The sequence below is a fragment of the Tursiops truncatus genome, chromosome 2 (genome assembly GCF_011762595.2).
Source record: "Tursiops truncatus isolate mTurTru1 chromosome 2, mTurTru1.mat.Y, whole genome shotgun sequence".
Taxonomy (NCBI): Eukaryota; Metazoa; Chordata; class Mammalia; order Artiodactyla; family Delphinidae; genus Tursiops; species Tursiops truncatus.
The window spans coordinates 48,025,998-48,044,053 of NC_047035.1; the positions used below are offsets into that span (position 1 = coordinate 48,025,998).

Below are 18,056 nucleotides of genomic sequence, written 5' to 3' on the forward strand. Positions count from 1 at the left end.
TGCTTCCTAATCTGTAAATTGAGGAGATTAATACCTACCTCACAGGATTGTTTTGGATATTAAATGAGAATCTTATGTAAGCTCTGACGGCAAAGGCCTGGTAAGTAAGCACTTAGCAGATTTAGTGTTCTAAGTAGGTATGTCAGGTCCATATTCGGGTGGGAAATAAATGTACTTTATTTTTGAGGGATCTGCAGATGTCCAGGTTATGGATTCCTCCGTTACTTGGGTCTGCTAATCTGAGTTTTCTCAAAATCCTTTCCTCACACTCTTGGGATTTGGCCTAGGAAGTGGGGAGAGATCCTGTCTCCTCAGGGACCTACTGCTGAGGACTCTTCTTTCTGTCTCCTGCTTGTCTCCTTCCCAGCCCATCTGGGGAATGTGTGTGTGCTGGGAGGAAGCCTGGTTGGGACTCCTGTTGCTTCCCAGTCTTTTTGCCAGGTCCAGGGCCTAAGCTTTTCAAAGTCAGTGTATCTGTGCCTGTGTGTTCAGTAAATATTTGAGTGTGTATCATGGCCAGCACTCTGGTAGGTATATCGGCTAGTGGATAAGACACAGGCTCCAAGAACTGCCAGAGCTTCCAGCCTGGTGTGTTAGAGAGACAAGTGAATTGAATGCTAAGGAAATATTTCTGTAATGCTTTTTAAAACTTTTTGCAGGGGTCACATATTACTCAGAGAATTCCCAACCGATACCTTGTTCGATGTGGATGCCATCGTTGCTCATGTTCTCTTGTAAGTACAGGGGATACCCATTTACTTACTCACTTGTTATTTATCTGTTGATTTCATTTTAGACAACCACAGTCCATTACAATATTTTAGGGTCTTAGCATTATACTTGTAAGCATCAGTTTCACACATATTGCTGGTCTGTCTTCCCACACAGAGGCTCTAAAATGTCTTGAATGGCAGAGGATACAGAAACATGGAGATATTCTGTATAAAAGTAGGAGGTGGCACAGCACGGCCACCTGGCTCATACAATCGCTCTTGCCTTTGATTCTGTCTGTGGAGTGAGGATGTTACCAGGACAGAAGCTCATCTTTGCTATTCTCACTAGGGTTTTTGAAGTATCTAGCCTCCTTTTCACCCCAGCCTGATTTTTTTTTTTTTTTTTTTCCGGAGTCTGTAGCTCCGTTCCTGCTCAGTACGTGCAGAAACATTTCAGGTGTTCCCAGCACGTGCTGAATGTTTATTGAGAGAGAGTGAATCTAATTTAACTTGCCTGGCATGGAATCTTTAGGCCTGGGATTCAGCCCTACCTGGGGTCCACTCCTGCAGTCTCTCCTCAAATGAAGTAGTAGTATCTTTGGTAACAGAGCTAGAAGCTATGACTTTTTCAGGACACGAGTTTACAGGGACTTTTCCAAATTAACGTTTGCTGAGACCTTTGCTGACCTTGACTATCTCTGTTTTCTGTGTGGCTCCCATCTTCCTCCTCTTCTTCTACCTGATTCTCGCAAAAATGGTGTGAAAGTTAAGTTACAGGAAACTCTAAACTTGATAGGTGACAAGTTGTGGTTATCACATGTTCCAGTACTAATAATATATTAATAACAGTCTTTAGAAATCCCGGCCAACCATGGACCCTGAGGCCTGTGGACTGAGCAGCCAGTTGTAAGGCATGAAAGATGGCCTTTTGAAGAAGGAATTCCAAAGACCTGTTGGGCTGCCTTGGAAGCCCTTTCCTGGGATAGAGAAGGGGTGGCTATCTTGAGAGTGAGGGTCATGAAAAGCTTAGCAAAAAGTCCAAGTCATAGATATATTTGTTCTCAGGAAGCTTACTCGTTTATGCTTTTTACAGTGGATACCCAATGAATGTCTTTGACCCAGAAACAAGGGTGAAGAATCAGAGAAAGAAGATTCTTTAAGGGATGAGGGAGGGGAGACTAAGGTTGTCTTTGACAAGTCTGACAGCAAATCCTGGAGCGGCAGGTCCATGCTGGGCAGCCTGATGACAAGGTGGTTTCGAAACAACTGGGCCTTAGATGTGGAGAGGACGCTGTTACCTGAACTGGGTATCCTGTGGGGCTTGTGTCATTCAATCCTGCCATGGTGTCCTATTCCTTGTGCTGTACTAATGCTGATTTATAGAACACTAATTCCACAAATAGAGTATTCCCCACGTTCCTGCTATGTGCCAGACACTTGTAAGGCACTGGAGATGCAAGACAGCGTAAGATGTGGCTCTGTTCTCTAAGAATTTAATGTTTTGTTGCAGAGACAGATATGTAAACAGAAAATATGTAGGAAGTGAAATAGTAGAAGTACGTCTGCATATGTCCACAGGGTAGTGAATAGTTCCTTGTGTCTAGAATGAGGGTGGATGTTTGTTAAGAAGCCTTCCTGAAGGAGGTGGCACCTGGAATGAGTCTTAAAGGATAAGCGGGGGTTTGCCCGGTGAAGAAATGGAAGGTGGAAGAAGCAGGGGAAACTGTGAGCCCAGGCAGGGAGGTTAGGACAGTTTGGAGAGGGTAGTTTTTACTGGAGTCTGAAATGTGAAGCAGGAGGTGAGAGCAGAGAAGTTGGCATGGGGTCAGAGGAAGGGATCTTTGTTTACCACGTGAAGAAGTTTAGGCTTTGGGGTAGCCCCTGAAGGGTGAGGAGGCCAGCTCTGGGCCAGAATCCTTGTGTGATCTTTCAGACCCAACCACGGGCAATTACAAGCTTTGCCCAGCAGGCCTCATAGGGGAAAGGTGCTCTCCCACACCAGACTGGTGCACAGCCAGAGCATTGCAGTTTTCTAGAGAAAATTGAGGTCCAGGACTCAGACCCCTCCCCTTCCCAATCCCTCGGACCCCTCCCTCTCCCATCCTTCTGACCAGACTGGCCTTTAGTCCCAGGTGTCTCCATTTGGGGCCTCATTATCAGGGACGTGGCCTGAGGCACCTTCCAGGTGCTTTGCCAAGACCTCCTTATCACAGGTCTTTGGCTAAACACTTTCTCTGCTTTAACTCTGTACTTTTCTTCTCCTCGCCCTTCACCTGCTCAGTCCCCCCACCATTCCACGGGTCCATAAAGAGGCAGGAGCCTTCTTGGAATGAGATGATTCCCACGCCCACTGGCCCCGGCCTGGAGCTGTTCAGTGGCGGGGGATGGGAACGGAACATCGTGGAGGCTGTGCCTCTCCTTTTGCCTCTTGCTTGCACTGTCGCAGTAAGTGAATAAAGGCTTGGTTGTTACTTTTAGTTTGGTTCTCTGTCCTAAGTGACCACTTCAACACCTGATTGCTCAACTGCAGGGTTGTAGGCAGATAAGCGATGTGATCAGAGTAGCACTTGAGGGCTCTTTCTGGTGGGTGAGAGACAAATCTGTGGGGTCCAAGCACATGTAGACACCATTGTGTGGCTATTGTGCAATCTAGGGAAGTAAAGATAGCAAAGAGGGGGTTTTCTTTTTAATTCTTAGGAGGTAAAATGAACCGGGCTTGGTAACGATTAATTTGATTAATCCCTGATCTCTTCTTTTCCTTCCTTCCCATCTCACTCTACCCCACATCTGATCTGATCACCATCTGAAGTAGGCAAGGATGAAGAGCAAATTTACAGGAGAAAATGAGTCTACTTTAACAAGTTGGATGCCCATCTTACCTGAGTCTTGAGTAGGCAGCTGTAGGAATTTGCACCCCTGGGGAGTGTTGTCAACATGTAGGTCATCTAGGGAGCATCCTAGGATAACACCAACATATAAAGGAAGAAGAAACTGAGCAGGAAAACACAAATGTCAAGGAGGTAGAATTCCAAAGAGGCAATGCCCTCATTTTTGTTTCAAATGTAAGAAAACTGACTTGTGGAATACAGTATTTTACAAAAATTTTCAGTAACGATATTTAGAATCTTGAAGAACTGTGCTAAATAGTATGCCATATCATAGCTGTACCTTGCAAATTGCCACGAGGAAAAAAATGCCTCTCAAGCCGTCACCCTACTTCTTTGTCTAAAAGCATCAGTTTGAAATACCCAGTTCCTGGCAAGCAGTTCCTCCCTTGTACTCTTTTCAGTTGTATACTATTCCTAGAAATGGAACTGAACTGTTGCTTGATATCTTTTGCCCACTTTTCTATCATTTTTTTTTAAAGGGTGATTTTGTCCTAGAGCTGGTTATTTCTTTTATTTATTTATGGCTATGTTGGGTCTTCGTTGCTGTGTGCAGGCTTTCTCTAGTTGTGGGGAGCGGGGGCTTCTCACTGCGGTGGCTTCTCTTGTTGCAGAGCACGGACTCTAGGCATGTGGGCTTCAGTAGTTGTGGCACTTGGGCTTCAGTAGTTGTGGCTCACAGGCTCTAGAGCACAGGCTCAGTAGTTGTGGCGCACGGGCTTAGTTGCTCCGCAGCACGTGGGATCTTCCTGGACCAAGGCTCAAACCCATGTCCCCTGCATTGGCAGGCGGATTCTTAGCCACTGAGTCACGAGGGAAGTCCTCTATCATGTTTTGAACTTTTATTCTTATTAATTTCTAGGTGCTCTCTTTATATAAAGGAGACACAAATTGTACATTTTCCTGTTTGTCATTTATCTTTTGAATTTCCCTTTTTTGTTCTTTTAAATATCATCAGGTCAAATTTATCTTTTTTCTTTTGACTTCTGGATTTTAAGTTGTACCAAGGTCTCCCTTATGCTCTTGTTACAAAGGACTTCACTTAAAGAAATTAAGACTGTTTTATAGAGCAGTTTTAGGATTACAGAAAATTGAACAGATAGTCCAGAGAATTCCTCCTTTCTCCTCTGTACTGTTTCCTCTGTTAACATTTTGCATTGGTGTGGTACATTTGTTACAATTGATGAATCAATACTGACACATTATTATTAACCGAAGTGCATAGTTTATGTTAGGGTTCACTCTGTGATGTACAGTTCTATGAGTTTTGACAAATGTATGATGACATGTATCCACCATTATAGTAGCAAACAGAATCGTTTCACTGCCCTGAAAATACCCTGTGCTCCACCTATTCATCCTTCCCTTCCACTCCCCAACCACTGATCTTTTCACTGTCTCTATAGTTTTGCCTTTTTTGAGTGTCATATAGTTGGAATTGTAACCCAGAAAAAGAGCTCGTGTGTCAGTTTCACAGAAAGCCAAACTCTGACAGCAGGTGTTTGCAGCAAAGTAAGGGCAGCAAAGTAAGGGTTTACTGCAGGGCGCCAAGCAAGGGAGTGGGTGACTCAGATCCACTCCAGCTTGGTCTTTGAGTTAGGGGGTTTTTAAAGGGAAAGAACAAAGGAGCTGGGATTAATCATTGTCTAGTGACATTTCTGTGACATTTCCTGATTGTAGTTTCAGGAGTCAGGATACCTATGGTTTATTAGCATCTGGTCTGGTGGTCCATGACCCTAGGGGGGGGTCTGTTAGCTCATCCTGCCCTGGAGAAGCAACTTGTGTCTGTACATTAACAATAAGTTATGAACCACAGCAATTTTAGTACATTAATGCACTAAATGTTGTCGACAATAGCAGTTTTAGTCATCTGACTCTGGTTGATTACTGTTCAGTTAGCACAGGATTGAAGTCAGAGGGGACAAGAAAGGGAATAAAGTTTTGGAGAGAGAGCTTAATCATCACCTTGGCAGGGGGACTTGGTTTTAGTGGGGGCTCGTTTTCAGAATCATATAGCATGTAGCCTTTTCAGATTGGCTGCTGCTTCTAATTAGCAATATGTTTTTAAGGTTCCTCCATGTCTTTTCATGGTTTGATAGCTCATTTCTTTTTATTGCTGAATAATATTCCATTGTATGGATGTATCACTGTTTATCTATTCACCTGTTGAAGGACATCTTGGTTGCTTCCAAGTTTTGACAATCATGATTAAAGTTACTATAAAGTTCATGCGTAGGTTTTTTTGTATTGATGTAGTTTTTCAACTCATATGGGCAAATACTTAGGGGTGTGATTTCTGGATCATATGGTAAGACTATGTTTAGCTTTGTAAGAAACTGCTAAACTGTCTTCCAAAGTGGCTGTATCATTTTGCATTACCACCTACATTGAATGAGTTCCTGTTGCTCTACATTCTTGCCAACATTTGTTATTGTTAATTTTTTTTTTTAACTGTAGCTATTCTAATAGGTGTGTAGTGGTATCTCATTGTTTTAATTTACAGCTTCCTAAGGACAAAGGATATTGAGCATCTTTTAGTATGCTTATTTGCTGTTTGTATATTTTCTTTGGTGGGGTATCCGTCAGATCTTTTGCCCATATTTTAAATGTTTTTTTTTTTTCTCATTGTTGAGTTTAAGAGTTCTTCTATATATTTTGGATACAAGTCCTTTATCAGCTATATGTTTTGCAAATATTTTCTCCCAGTCTGTGGCTTGTTTCTTCATTCTCTTAATGGTGTCTTTTGCAGAGCAGAAGTTTTTAATAATAATAAAATCCAACTTTACAATTTTTTTTCTTTCATGGATCATGCTTTTGGTGTTGTGTCTAAAAATTCATTGCCAAATCCAAGGTCACCAAGATTTTCTTCTGTGTTTTACATTTAGGTCTATGATCCATTTTGAGTTAATTTTTATGAAAGGTGTAAAGTCAGTGTCTCGATTCACTTATTTGCATGTGAATGTCCAGTTGTTTCAGCCCCTTTTTTGAAAAGAGGAGCCTTTCTCCATTAAACTGCTTTTGCTCTTTTGTCAAAGATCAGACTCTATTTATGTAGGTGTATTTCTTCTCAATGTTTTAACTGTTCAATTTAACATTTAAATCTTTGCTTTGTATGGAATTTAACTAGGTAAATAGTATGAGCAGTATATTAGTCAGGTGGCTAAATAATTGTCCCAACACAACTGAAATTAATCTCAGTTTTCAAGGTGTGATTTTTTTATACTAAACGCTCATATATATTGGGGTCTACTTTGGACTTTCTGTTTCATTAATCTATTTTTTTTTTTTTTACTAGTACTGTTGCTTTAATTACTGAGGCTTTATAATGTATTGTAATATCTGAAAGGTCCAGGCCCCTTCATGTTTCTGTTTCTAGAATTGCATTTTTGTTCTGTTTACATGTGACATTTAAAATTAGCTTGTCTGGTTTCTTCCTCTCCCTGACTAAATCCTACTGGCATTAAATTTATAAGTTATTTTAGGGACACTTGACATCTTTAGAATGAATCTTCCCATCCCAGAACCAGATGTCTTTCCATTTATTCAAGTTTTCTTTTGTGTTCTCTAGTAGTGTTTTAATGCTTTCTTCATATATGCTTGGACACTGAAATTTATTACTGGGTATTTTATATCTTTTGTTTCTATTGTAAATGGGATTTTCCTTCCATTATCTTCTAATACATACACACTGATAAATTTTTATGTGATCAGTGATCCACAGTTACACTTGAACTTTGCTTCTTTGTAAACAGAAAAGATCAAGGTTTTAGACAATTTCTTAGTCTCAGAATATAGAAAAATTGCAATTGGGGAAGAATTAAGTTAGTAAAATCTAAGACTAGAATAACAAGTGTAAACTTAGGGTAACCCTATACTAAATATTTACGGAATTGTATATTTTTGAACCATCATGGCCAATTAAGTAGTGTATTTTTGGAGGACATTTAAAATATTCCTAAAACATCATTGATTAAAAATATTCTGAGTAAATGGTCTACTAACATTTTTAACACATTGATTTTTCAGGATATATTAATGAAATAAACCAAGTGTTTAGAGCATAGCATTGTTCTGTGTGTGTAAGAAAGGGAGTGTTAAGTCTAAAACTCTGAAGGGTCTTCGATGTTACCCTCCTTGCATAATACTTGCGGAAACACCAAGCCTCTGAATCAGAAATCAGACACAGCGGTAACAGCAATCACAGTAACATGGTAGTACTGGATTTGCCGTACCCAGTTCTCCACAGAGCTACAAGGTGAGAGCCATACGCTTAAATCTGTACTTACAGCAAGGTTTGGAGAAGGAGAACTTAAATTATGAATCTCTGAGTTTACATAGGAGCTGGCAAATCTGCTTTTTCCTTCTGAAGATAGAGTGCTTATCTTTTTCTCTGGAATTTAAACAAATTGCTTGGGGCAGGAGAAAAAGTTCTCTACCCCTAAATATAAGCATTTAGCTCCAGGGAAGATAAGGAAGGTTTTATTACCTTTGAATGGGACCAGGTGGCTCCAGAGAAAAGGAAACAAGATTAGAACATGAAGAGATGTTTTCCATCTTTGTGTACTGCCAATTTTCATCTTCAGGAGACATGGACTGTATAGGAACACTGAGAAATCTAGGAGGGATAGTTTTCTAACGGAGACATATATAAATATTTATTTATGGCATATATGTATTTGGTATAAATATTTCAAAGCTTCACAAGAACGTGATTATTGGTTTACGGGAAGGGAATGCGGAAGCTGGGATGGGGGGAAGGAGTTGGAGGTGGACTTTTCACTCTTTAACTTTTTGTATACTTCTTGTGTTAGGAGTCCTACAAAAGAGTTAAAATTTGCAAAATAAATAAAATTTAAAATAAAGGTAAGATTACAGATTTATAGTCTACAAATTCTCAGCTCTGTTTTCTAAAATATACATAGTCAAAACCGATGGGGCTTCCCTGGTGGCGCAGTGGTTGAGAGTCCGTCTGCCGATGCAGGGGACACGGGTTCGTGCCCCGGTCCGGGAGGATCCCACGTGCCGCGGAACGGCTGGGCCCGTGAGCCATGGCCACTGAGCCTGCGCGTCCGGAGCCTGTGCTCCGCAACGGGAGAGGCCACAACAGTGAGAGGCCCGCGTACCGCAAAAAAAACAAAAAGAAAACCCAACAAAAAACCGATGGAATTGTGTGGTTTGGTAACTGTGAGGAAAATTTCACTTCCCAGCTTCTAGATTGGGTTAAGAAGGGTAATATTTAGAAAAAGAAAGTAAAGTAACAATCTTTATTTGTTGATTGAGAATACCATATGTAACCAGTCTGAGGCAAGTCAGATGGAGGTGTAGAAGATTGAGGCACTATAATCTCAAATGTGCTTTGGAATGATATACGAAGAAGTCAGGGTTTATGGAGGATTTATCCGTTGTGTGATCATAGCAGTTTATCTTTTCTGATTGCTGGTTTTCCTCATCTCTTAAATGTTAAAAATTGCACTGTCATTAGATTTTTTTGAAGATCAAATAACGTAATACATCTGAAAATATGCTTTGTGTTTTACCGAGCGCTCTACAAATGTTAGTCGCTTTTTTCTATATAAATGCAGGAAATCTCATTTTGCAATTAAGAAAAAAAGCAATCCAAATTCAAATATCTACCTGCCGTTCTGTTGCACACACAGTACTAATAGAAGTGAGTTCATGCAAGTCCGTGCTGTGACAGTTGCTGGGAATGTTTGCCATGAGGCAGCAGTTGCAAAGAAAGGCCGTTTCCCCCCTAGTCATTGTTGACTCATGGAAATCATCAAATGATATTGATACAAAAAGGAAAGACTGTGCAGTACTGTAAGAAACAATGAAATCTCAATAACTCTTTATTAAGGTGTGCTAATTGATATTCTGTGATATTATTTTGTCAAGTGGAAGATTTCTTTCCTTTTAAGTTAATGTACTACTGACTATAATATGAACTACAAATATTATGGTAATTATTTTCAACTATCATAATTTCTGCTAGTAGTTTATTTTTAACACATTATTGCAGAGCCTGGGTTTTGAGCTTGGATAGAACTTCTGGGGAAAGCTCCTCTTGGAGGTGTCTTCCTTTAAAACTCCTGAGCTGTGCTCAAGCTGGTCCCTTCCTAATAGGTTTTGAGCTATTGCTCCTTCCTTTATCTCTATCAGATTTGTTCCTACACAATATTATCAGGTGGGTTCCTGTTTGATAGTAACATACTGGGAAATTGTAATAAAAAATTACTTGCCTTGGATTTGAATTCCTCACAGCTCTATGTTAATTGGTAGTAATGGTTATATCCCCAGACTGTGCCTTCTTACACAAAGTCCTTCTACCAGTGCATAACATCGTGTGTGACATGTATTAGGTGTTGAAAAATATTGGATTGATGGATGAATGAATTGGGAAGCTTCACTTTTTGGTTGTTAAAAATTGGAGGAGCAGAAATCTTCTTATGTTATAAGCCCATAAGATTGTTTCTGGTGTTAAGAATTTTATAAGTGGTAAGCTAGTAGGAAAATATACAGCGTATGACAAAAAGACTTAGACTGATGTTTTTGAACTTTGTTATTACTTGTACTCTCAATTCAAATTTCAGAGATGGCTTCTGTTTGTTTTTTTAACTGTATTAATTTAGAAGATGCCTAATGAAACATTTTGGGATATTTCATTTTATACATGGATCTACCTAGAATACTATACAGTCATCCCTCAGTATCCAAGGGGGATTGGTTTCAGCACCTCCCACCCCTGCGCCTTCCTCACCCTCCGTGGATACCAGAATCCCCAGATGCTCAATCCCTCATATAAAATGGTGTAGTATTAGCGTATAACCTATGCACATCCTCCCGTATACTTATTTTTCATTTTTTTTTGTGGTACGCGGGCCTCTCACTGTTGTAGCCTCTCCCGTTGCGGAGCACAGGCTCTGGACGCGCAGGCTCAGTGGCCATGGCTCACGGGCCCAGCCGCTCCGCGGCATGTGGGATCTTCCTGGACCGGGGCACAAACCCGTGTCCCCTGCATCAGCAGGCAGACTCCCAACCACTGCGCCACCAGGGAAGCCCACTGTATACTTATTTTTAACATCTTTACTGGAGTATAATTGCTTTACAGTCGTGTGTTAGTTTCTGCTTTATAACAAAGTGAATCATATATACATATATACATATATCCCCATATCTCCTCCCTCTTGTGTCTCCCTTCCACCCTCCCTATCCCACCCCTCTAGGTGGTCACAAAGCACTGAGCTGATCTCCCTGTGCTATGCACCTGCTCCCCACTAGCTATCTGTTTTACATTTGGTAGTGTATATATGTACATGCCACTTTCTGACTTCATCCCAGCTTACCCTTCCCCCTCCCCGTGTCCTCAAGTCCATTCTCTATGTCTGCGTCTTTATTCCTCTCCTGCCCCTAGTTTCTTCAGAACCTTTTTAAATTTTTTTTAGATTCCATATATATGTGTTAGCATACGGTATTTGTTTTTCTCTTTCTGACTTACTTCACTCTGTATGACAGACTCTAGGTCCATCCACCTCACTACAAATAACTCAATTTCGTTTCTTTTTATGATTGAGTAATATTCCATTGTATATATGTGCCACATCTTCTTTATCCATTCATCTGTCAGTGGACACTTAGGTTGCTTCCATGGCCTGGCTATTGTAAATAGAGCTGCAATGAACATTGTGGTACATGACTCTTTTTGAATTATGGTTTTCTCAGGGTATATGCCCAGTAGTGGGATTGCTGGGTCGTATGGTAGTTCTATTTGTAGTTTTTTAAGGAATCTCCGTACTGTTCTCCATAGTGGCTGTATCAATTTACATTCCCACCAACAGTGCAAGAGGGTTCTCTTTTCTCCACACTCTCTCCAGCATTTATTGTTTTTAGATTGTTTGATGATAGCCATTCTGACTGGTGTGAGGTGATACCTCATTGTAGTTTTGATTTGCATTTCTCTAATGATTAGTGATGATGAGCATTCTTTCATGTGTTTGTTGGCAATCTGTATATCTTCTTTGGAGAAATGTCTATTTAGGTCTTCTGCCCATTTCTGGATTGGGTTGTTTGTTTTTCTGATACTGAGTTGCATGAGCTGCTTGTAAATTTTGGAGATTAATCCTTTATCAGTTGCTTCATTTGCAAATATTTTCTCCCATTCTGAGGGTTGTCTTTTCGTCTTGTTTATGGTTTCCTTTTCTGTGCAAAAGCTTTTAAGTTTCATTAGGTCTCATTTGTTTATTTTTGTTTTTACTTCCGTTTCTCTAGGAGGTGGGTCAAAAAGGATCATGCTGTGATTTATGTCATAGAGTGTTCTGCCTATGTTTTCCTCTAAGAGTTTGATAGCATCTGGCCTTACACTTAGGTCTTTAATCCATTTTGAGTTTATTTTTGTGTGTGGTGTTAGGGAATGTTCTAATTTCGTTCTTTTACAAGTAGCTGTCCAGTTTTCCCAGCATCACTTATTGAAGAGGCTGTCTTTTCTCCATTGTATATTCTTGCCTCCTTTATCAAAAATAAGGTGACCATATGTGCGTGGGTTTATCTCTGGGCTTTCTATCTTGTTCCGTTGATCTATCTTTCTGATTTTGTGCCAGTACCATATTGTCTTGATTACTGTAGCTTTGTAGTATAGTCTGAAGTCAGGGAGTCTGATTCCTCCAGCTCTGTTTTTTTTTCTCAGGATTGCTTTGGCTATTCGTGGTCTTTTGTGTTTCCATACAAATTGTGAAATTTTTTGTTGTAGTTCTGTGAAAAATGCCATTGGTAGTTTGATAGGGATTGCAGTGAATCTGTAGATTGCTTTGGGTAGTATAGTCATTTTCACAATATTGATTCTTCCAATCCAAGAACATGGTATATCTCTCCATCTATTTGTATCATCTTTAATTTCTTTCAACAGTGTCTTATAGTTTTCTGCATATAGGTCTTTTGTCTCCTTACGTAGGTTTATTCCTAGGTATTTTATTCTTTTTGTTGCAGTGGTAAATGGGAGTGTTTCCTTAATTTCTCTTTCAGATTCTTCATCATTAGTGTATAGGAATGCCAGAGATTTCTGTGTATTAACTTTGTATCCTGCTACTTTACCAAATTCATTGATTAGCTCTAGTAGCTCCCGTATACTTTAAATCATCTCTAGATTACTTATAATACCTAATACAATGTAAATGCTGTGTAAATAGTTGTCAGTATATGAGAAATTCAAGTTTTGTTTTTTAGACTTTTCTGGAATTTTTTTTTCCAAATATTTTCCACCTGCAGTTGGCTGAACCTGCAAATGTGGAACCCATGGATACTGAGGGTCAACTGTAATTAATTTAGGTAAAAGTAATTTGTCTGTCTCTCTCCTTCATCTCTCCCTCTGTCTCCTCCTCCCTTTTTGCTTTTTTTTCCCCCCAGGAGTTTTAGTAAGGCAAAATAGAAGGTAACTTTTTTTTTATTGGGTTGTTTAGAATTTGAATAATGGCAGAAATATGATATAAAAGTGGTCTTTTTTTCTGAATAAAGGCTGAGCAACCTGCTGCTCTAAAAGCAGGGTCAGGTGGACTCCTGAGTTCTTTTTTTTTTTTTTTTCTGACACCCATTCAGTTCTTGGCCATATATCTTATCTACCTAATGATTGTGTTAGGAGGGTCTGTGGAAGAGTATGCCAAGGAAAAGGAAGGCCTTTCTGGGGCAGGAAGAGCTCCCAGGTCAGAGCAGCCTCAGGCTGTTTTACCCCATCTATAGAGCAAGAAAATCGCAAGACAGACTTTTCCTTTAACCCATTTCTCCACTTTGGAACTGGAGTGGAGGAGCACAGGCTCATGGAATGGATCCTAGAGATCCCTAGATGTCCCCATATTCTGGAAGTTAACATTAAAAAATATATTAAAGTTAGGAAGCCATTGGGAACAATCATGGAGATCGTGAGATTATGAATGTCATTAGTTTTGGTATTATTACCTCTTGGATAATGACTCTTTAATGAGCTTTGGGCATTAGGCAAGGTAACCTCTTTAAGGCCCATGACCTTATCTGTAAAATGGAGTTAATGATAGTAGTGATCTCACATCGTTGCCATGAAAATTAAGCACAACTGAGTGTATTGTTGGGTGTTCTCAGTTATAAGCCCCAGAATCTGGGTCTGACTGGCTTAAGCAGAAAAGGATTTAGAGCAGATGTAGGAAAGCTCAGGCTCACTAGAAGGGTTGGAGAACTGGACTCAGGTTTATCTGGCTCTGAATTATTTGGCTCATAATCATGACACGGAGCTAGTCTGCGGGGGACTGCTGCATTACTTCTAGGCATTGGATGCCACAACTTGCATTGCTAGCACTACAGCTGTCATTAGCACTATTGTCATTCCTGCCTTCAAAGCTGACTGTTGCTGCTGCTGCTGCTTCTGGAAATAATTCTGCACTGCTCCTGATTCTTTACATCACTAGCTCCCAGTCTGGGATGTCAGATAAGTGATTCTGGGTCATATAGCCTAGCAGCAGGGAGCCTGGAAAAGCAATTTACAGTATTAGTAGCTTGTATGTGGGGACTTGGGCTCTGCCCACCATGAAGACTTAGAAAACTGGGAATTCCCAAAGCAGAAGAGTCAGGCAATCCCAAAACTGATAAACTGCCACTACTTATATAGTACTTAGTACTATGCCTGACATGTGGGAAGTGTCCCCCCAAACATTGGCTTTTATCAATTTATATTTGCTGGTCTTTATTGAGAAAAAAGGTTAGGGATATTTCTACTCCTAGGTTAGATTTTTGAAGCAAATGGATTAGAGCTGCTAGAGAAGTAAAGGTAAATGGATGGATGTCATTCCCAAGCCGAGAATTTACACGGCAGTCCAATTACTTCACTAGATGGTGTCTTCCAGCAGTTTTGAAGTAACTCAAGGGTAATTCTGGTCTTGCTAGCCAAAACGTATAAGTAGCCAGTAGCCCAGATCGCCACTGAGACTCTGTAGCTATTCATTAGTTGCCTCCCTTTTTACCTGGTTTACCATGTATGAGTGGTCAGTAATAACATAGTTTAGAAAGTTACGGGCAAAGTGTCAGAAGACCTGGATTAGAATCTCAGCTCTATCAGTGACTACTGGTATGACCTGGAGCAGGTTACTTAATCCCTGAGGTTCTTTCCTCATACATATCTGTGTGTGTGTGTGGTGTGTGTGTGTGTAATAAAGAATTTTCCAAGAATATCGTTGAGGATTTAAATGAAAACATGTGAAAATATCTAGCAAATAGTGAGTACTGCCCAGTAAATATTTCTTTTAAAAACAAAACAAGAGCCCTGGGACGTATAGAAATTCAAGTTTTACATTTCTTTTAAAAAGTTGAAATCTGTAATATATAGGTAAATATTTAAGCAGTGTAATTTAGGGCAGCCATTTCAGGGTGCTCCCAAAGTGACAATATTTTTATAATAATACTAAGACGTTTGCCTTTTTCACTTTCCTTCTTTTATGAGTGCGGTTTCTAGAGGCTACATTTTGTGTTGTGTGTGTGATGTCACAACAGAGTGAACGAAGAAGCAGATAAGAGAATCCACCTGTCTTCTATTTAGTCCAATATTAAAGAGACTTGCAAACATGTAAAACAAGGCCACTCTTTTCATTAGATTTTTCTTTCCTTTTGGAAATTTAGTTATTTTTAATAAAAAAGTGTTATGTTAATATGCAATGGTGTTTATTTTTATTTTTTAAGGGATTAATAAATATTTTTAATTGCTATTTTAATTTCTATTTTGGCAACTATTGATAAATGTAACCTACATAAACAAAAGCCCTTTGAAGAGCTCAATAATTTTTAAGGGTATAAAGGGATCCTGAGACCAAAAAGTCTGAGAATTGCTATATTAGTGGAAAGAGCTATGTTTTCCGTAAGAGGAAACTATGACTGACTAATTTATTGGAGTGAACTTTTGCTTACCTAAGTATGTGGAGTTGGAACAGCTTTCAAAAATTCTTAAAGTTTAGCTTAACAAAAATACGCACACACATGCACACACACACACACACACAGATATGCATGTGGAGATTAAGTGAAATTAGTTGTTAGTGATAGAGAATTTATATAGAAGTAAAAAATTTTTAAATTCTTTTGGATGAAGAAATATGATGAGTTATTCTGATCTATACATTAAAAAGATGATTTGGGGGACTTTTCTGATGGTCAGTGGTTAAGACTCCATGCTCCCAGTGCAGGGGACCTGAGTTTGATCCCTGGTCAGGGAACTAGATCTCGCATGCCACAACGAAGATCCCGTGTGCCGCAACTAAGACCCGGCGCAGCCAAATAAATAAACATAAATAAATAGAGATTATATTAAAAAAAAGATGATTTGGAAGAACTGTGGTCAAGTGGAAAGATCACTAAATTAGGAGTGAGAAGACCTGTTCTATGTTCTGTTTCTGGCTCCTTAGTTCAGTATATGTGTTTTTGAGTAAGTGTTTTGACTTGATCTTCTGTTTCTTCAAATGAAGAATGGCAGTAAATAATTCCTGCCCTATGTTTTCTGTCATTCGTTCAACAAATACTTATTGAATACTTACAGTGTACCAGGTTCTATTCTGTTATGGCTATAGTGATAAAATATGCAAGGTCCCTGTCACAAGAAGGCAACAGTTTAATGAGAGAGGCAGGGATAAACAAGTAAAAAAATATATGTGAATAATTATAAATTTGATCCTACAAAGGATTAAATAGTGTGAAATTCAAGAGGAAAATGCCACAGACCTACTTATACAGGACCGACAAGGGAGGCTTCTCTTAAGTCAATGATGTTTAAGCTGAGACCAGATATATGAGAAGGGAACAGCTTTCAACAAAGAGAATGGTGTGTGCAAATGCCCTGGGGTGTTGCCTAAAGTAGGGTAGACATGAGGAATAGTAGTACAAAATGATGTTGGAGAAGTAGACAAGGCTTACCATTCAGGGCCCTATAGGCCATGGAAAGATGATTTCAGTATAGATGTGTGAAGGGCTGAAATGTATCCATGGCTGAGAGATTTGTAAGGGATTATTTGTCCAGAATAGGATGCTAGTAAATACAGTTTAAATGTATTGAGGTGGTTGTGACGGAGGATACGCACACTGTTTCTCACAAGTGTCCCTGGTTAATGTTCTTAGTGACAGACTAATGATTTAGAGGGTGATTTTAATTCAGACTTGAAATGCTTAGGTTCTTACTATTGAGAGTTTGTTCAAAAGATTAAATTTCTTTTTTGATTAGGTTCTTTAACCTACTCAAAATATGTATTAAATAACTAAGTACATGTCAGATTTTTCTACCAACTACATCTTTATTTATTTCAGTGCTCTTCTTTTTAATGAAGTAAAATATATTACCACTCTGGGGGACCTTCAGAACACAGAAAATGCTCTGAAAGGAAAAGCAAACATTGCATTCTCATATGTCAGAGCCATTGGAACACCAGGTACTTATCAACTTTTACATTAATCTTCGTCATGCCTCTGTACACGTGTGTTTATGTTGAAGGACTTAACATAGTGTATTTTGACCACAATCTTAATATTTTAAAATAAATTTAAAGTGTCTTTTACTATTATATTTTCTTTCTTCAAACAGGCAGCATAGTATAGTGCTGGAATGAGAACTCTGGAGCCAGACGCCTAGGTTAGACTCCATGTTCCACCAACTACTTACAGTATGACCTTGGACAACTTACTTATTTAGCCTGTTTCCTGGTCACTAAGGTGGTGAAAATAATTGTGCCTACCTCTTAGTGGTATTGTGAGGACCAAGTGAATTTGAATAACTTAAAAAGTTTCCTGGTGCTCTGTGTCAGCTATTACTGTTTTTTATTTCCTTACAGTCCTCGTGGTACCTGATATAGTAGTTTATAGTATTTGATAAATGTTGTTGACTGTCTTGGCTTCCTTCTTTACCTTGGTATTTGCTGTTTATGACATATTTTTCTTGATTTTTAAAAAATCTAATTTTGACAGCATCACCTTGCGCATTCATAGGTAATTTTGTCATAAAGAAGTTTTTAAATGTTTCATGAACACATTATAGTTATGCTTTCAGGATTTTTACTTGTTAATGGTTACAACTTGAACATGTTAATATAAAACGTTGTTAAAGACATTTAAAAAATTATATGTACTCTATGAAATAAAATCATTTGTTGGAAATTTCAATTTTTATACACATAAAGCTTGATGGCTACACAGTATGCCATTGAACTTAATGTACTTGTAAAATAATGCTCCAGAATCAGCCTGTTTATTGTTTACTTTTCAAGGCCCCTCAGGTTATTGTATTTTGTCCATGGTTTTTAATTGTAATTAACGAGAGGGATGAGCTATACAGGGAGCCAGAAATCCCTGATTTATATTTTAACAGGGTCGGTCTGACTTCTGGGTTTGGAATAGACTAGAAGGAGCAATAGTAGAATAAGGGAGAAAATCAGGAAGTTACTGCAATCATGCAGGCAAGAGATGGTGGTAG

The 18,056-nt window shown here is 39.1% G+C and overlaps 1 protein-coding gene across 3 annotated transcripts in view; it reads left to right on the forward strand.

Moving 5' to 3' along the window:
- Window positions 1-18,056, forward strand: part of TXNDC16 (thioredoxin domain containing 16) — a 115,805-nt gene that overhangs the window by 14,532 nt on the left and 83,217 nt on the right. For all 3 annotated transcript variants that reach the window (XM_033851147.2, XM_073800462.1, XM_073800461.1), the window contains 2 exons: window positions 660-734; window positions 16,898-17,019. In XM_033851147.2, coding sequence (XP_033707038.1) covers window positions 660-734; window positions 16,898-17,019 — 197 coding nt within the window. The remainder of the gene's footprint in view (window positions 1-659; window positions 735-16,897; window positions 17,020-18,056) is intronic.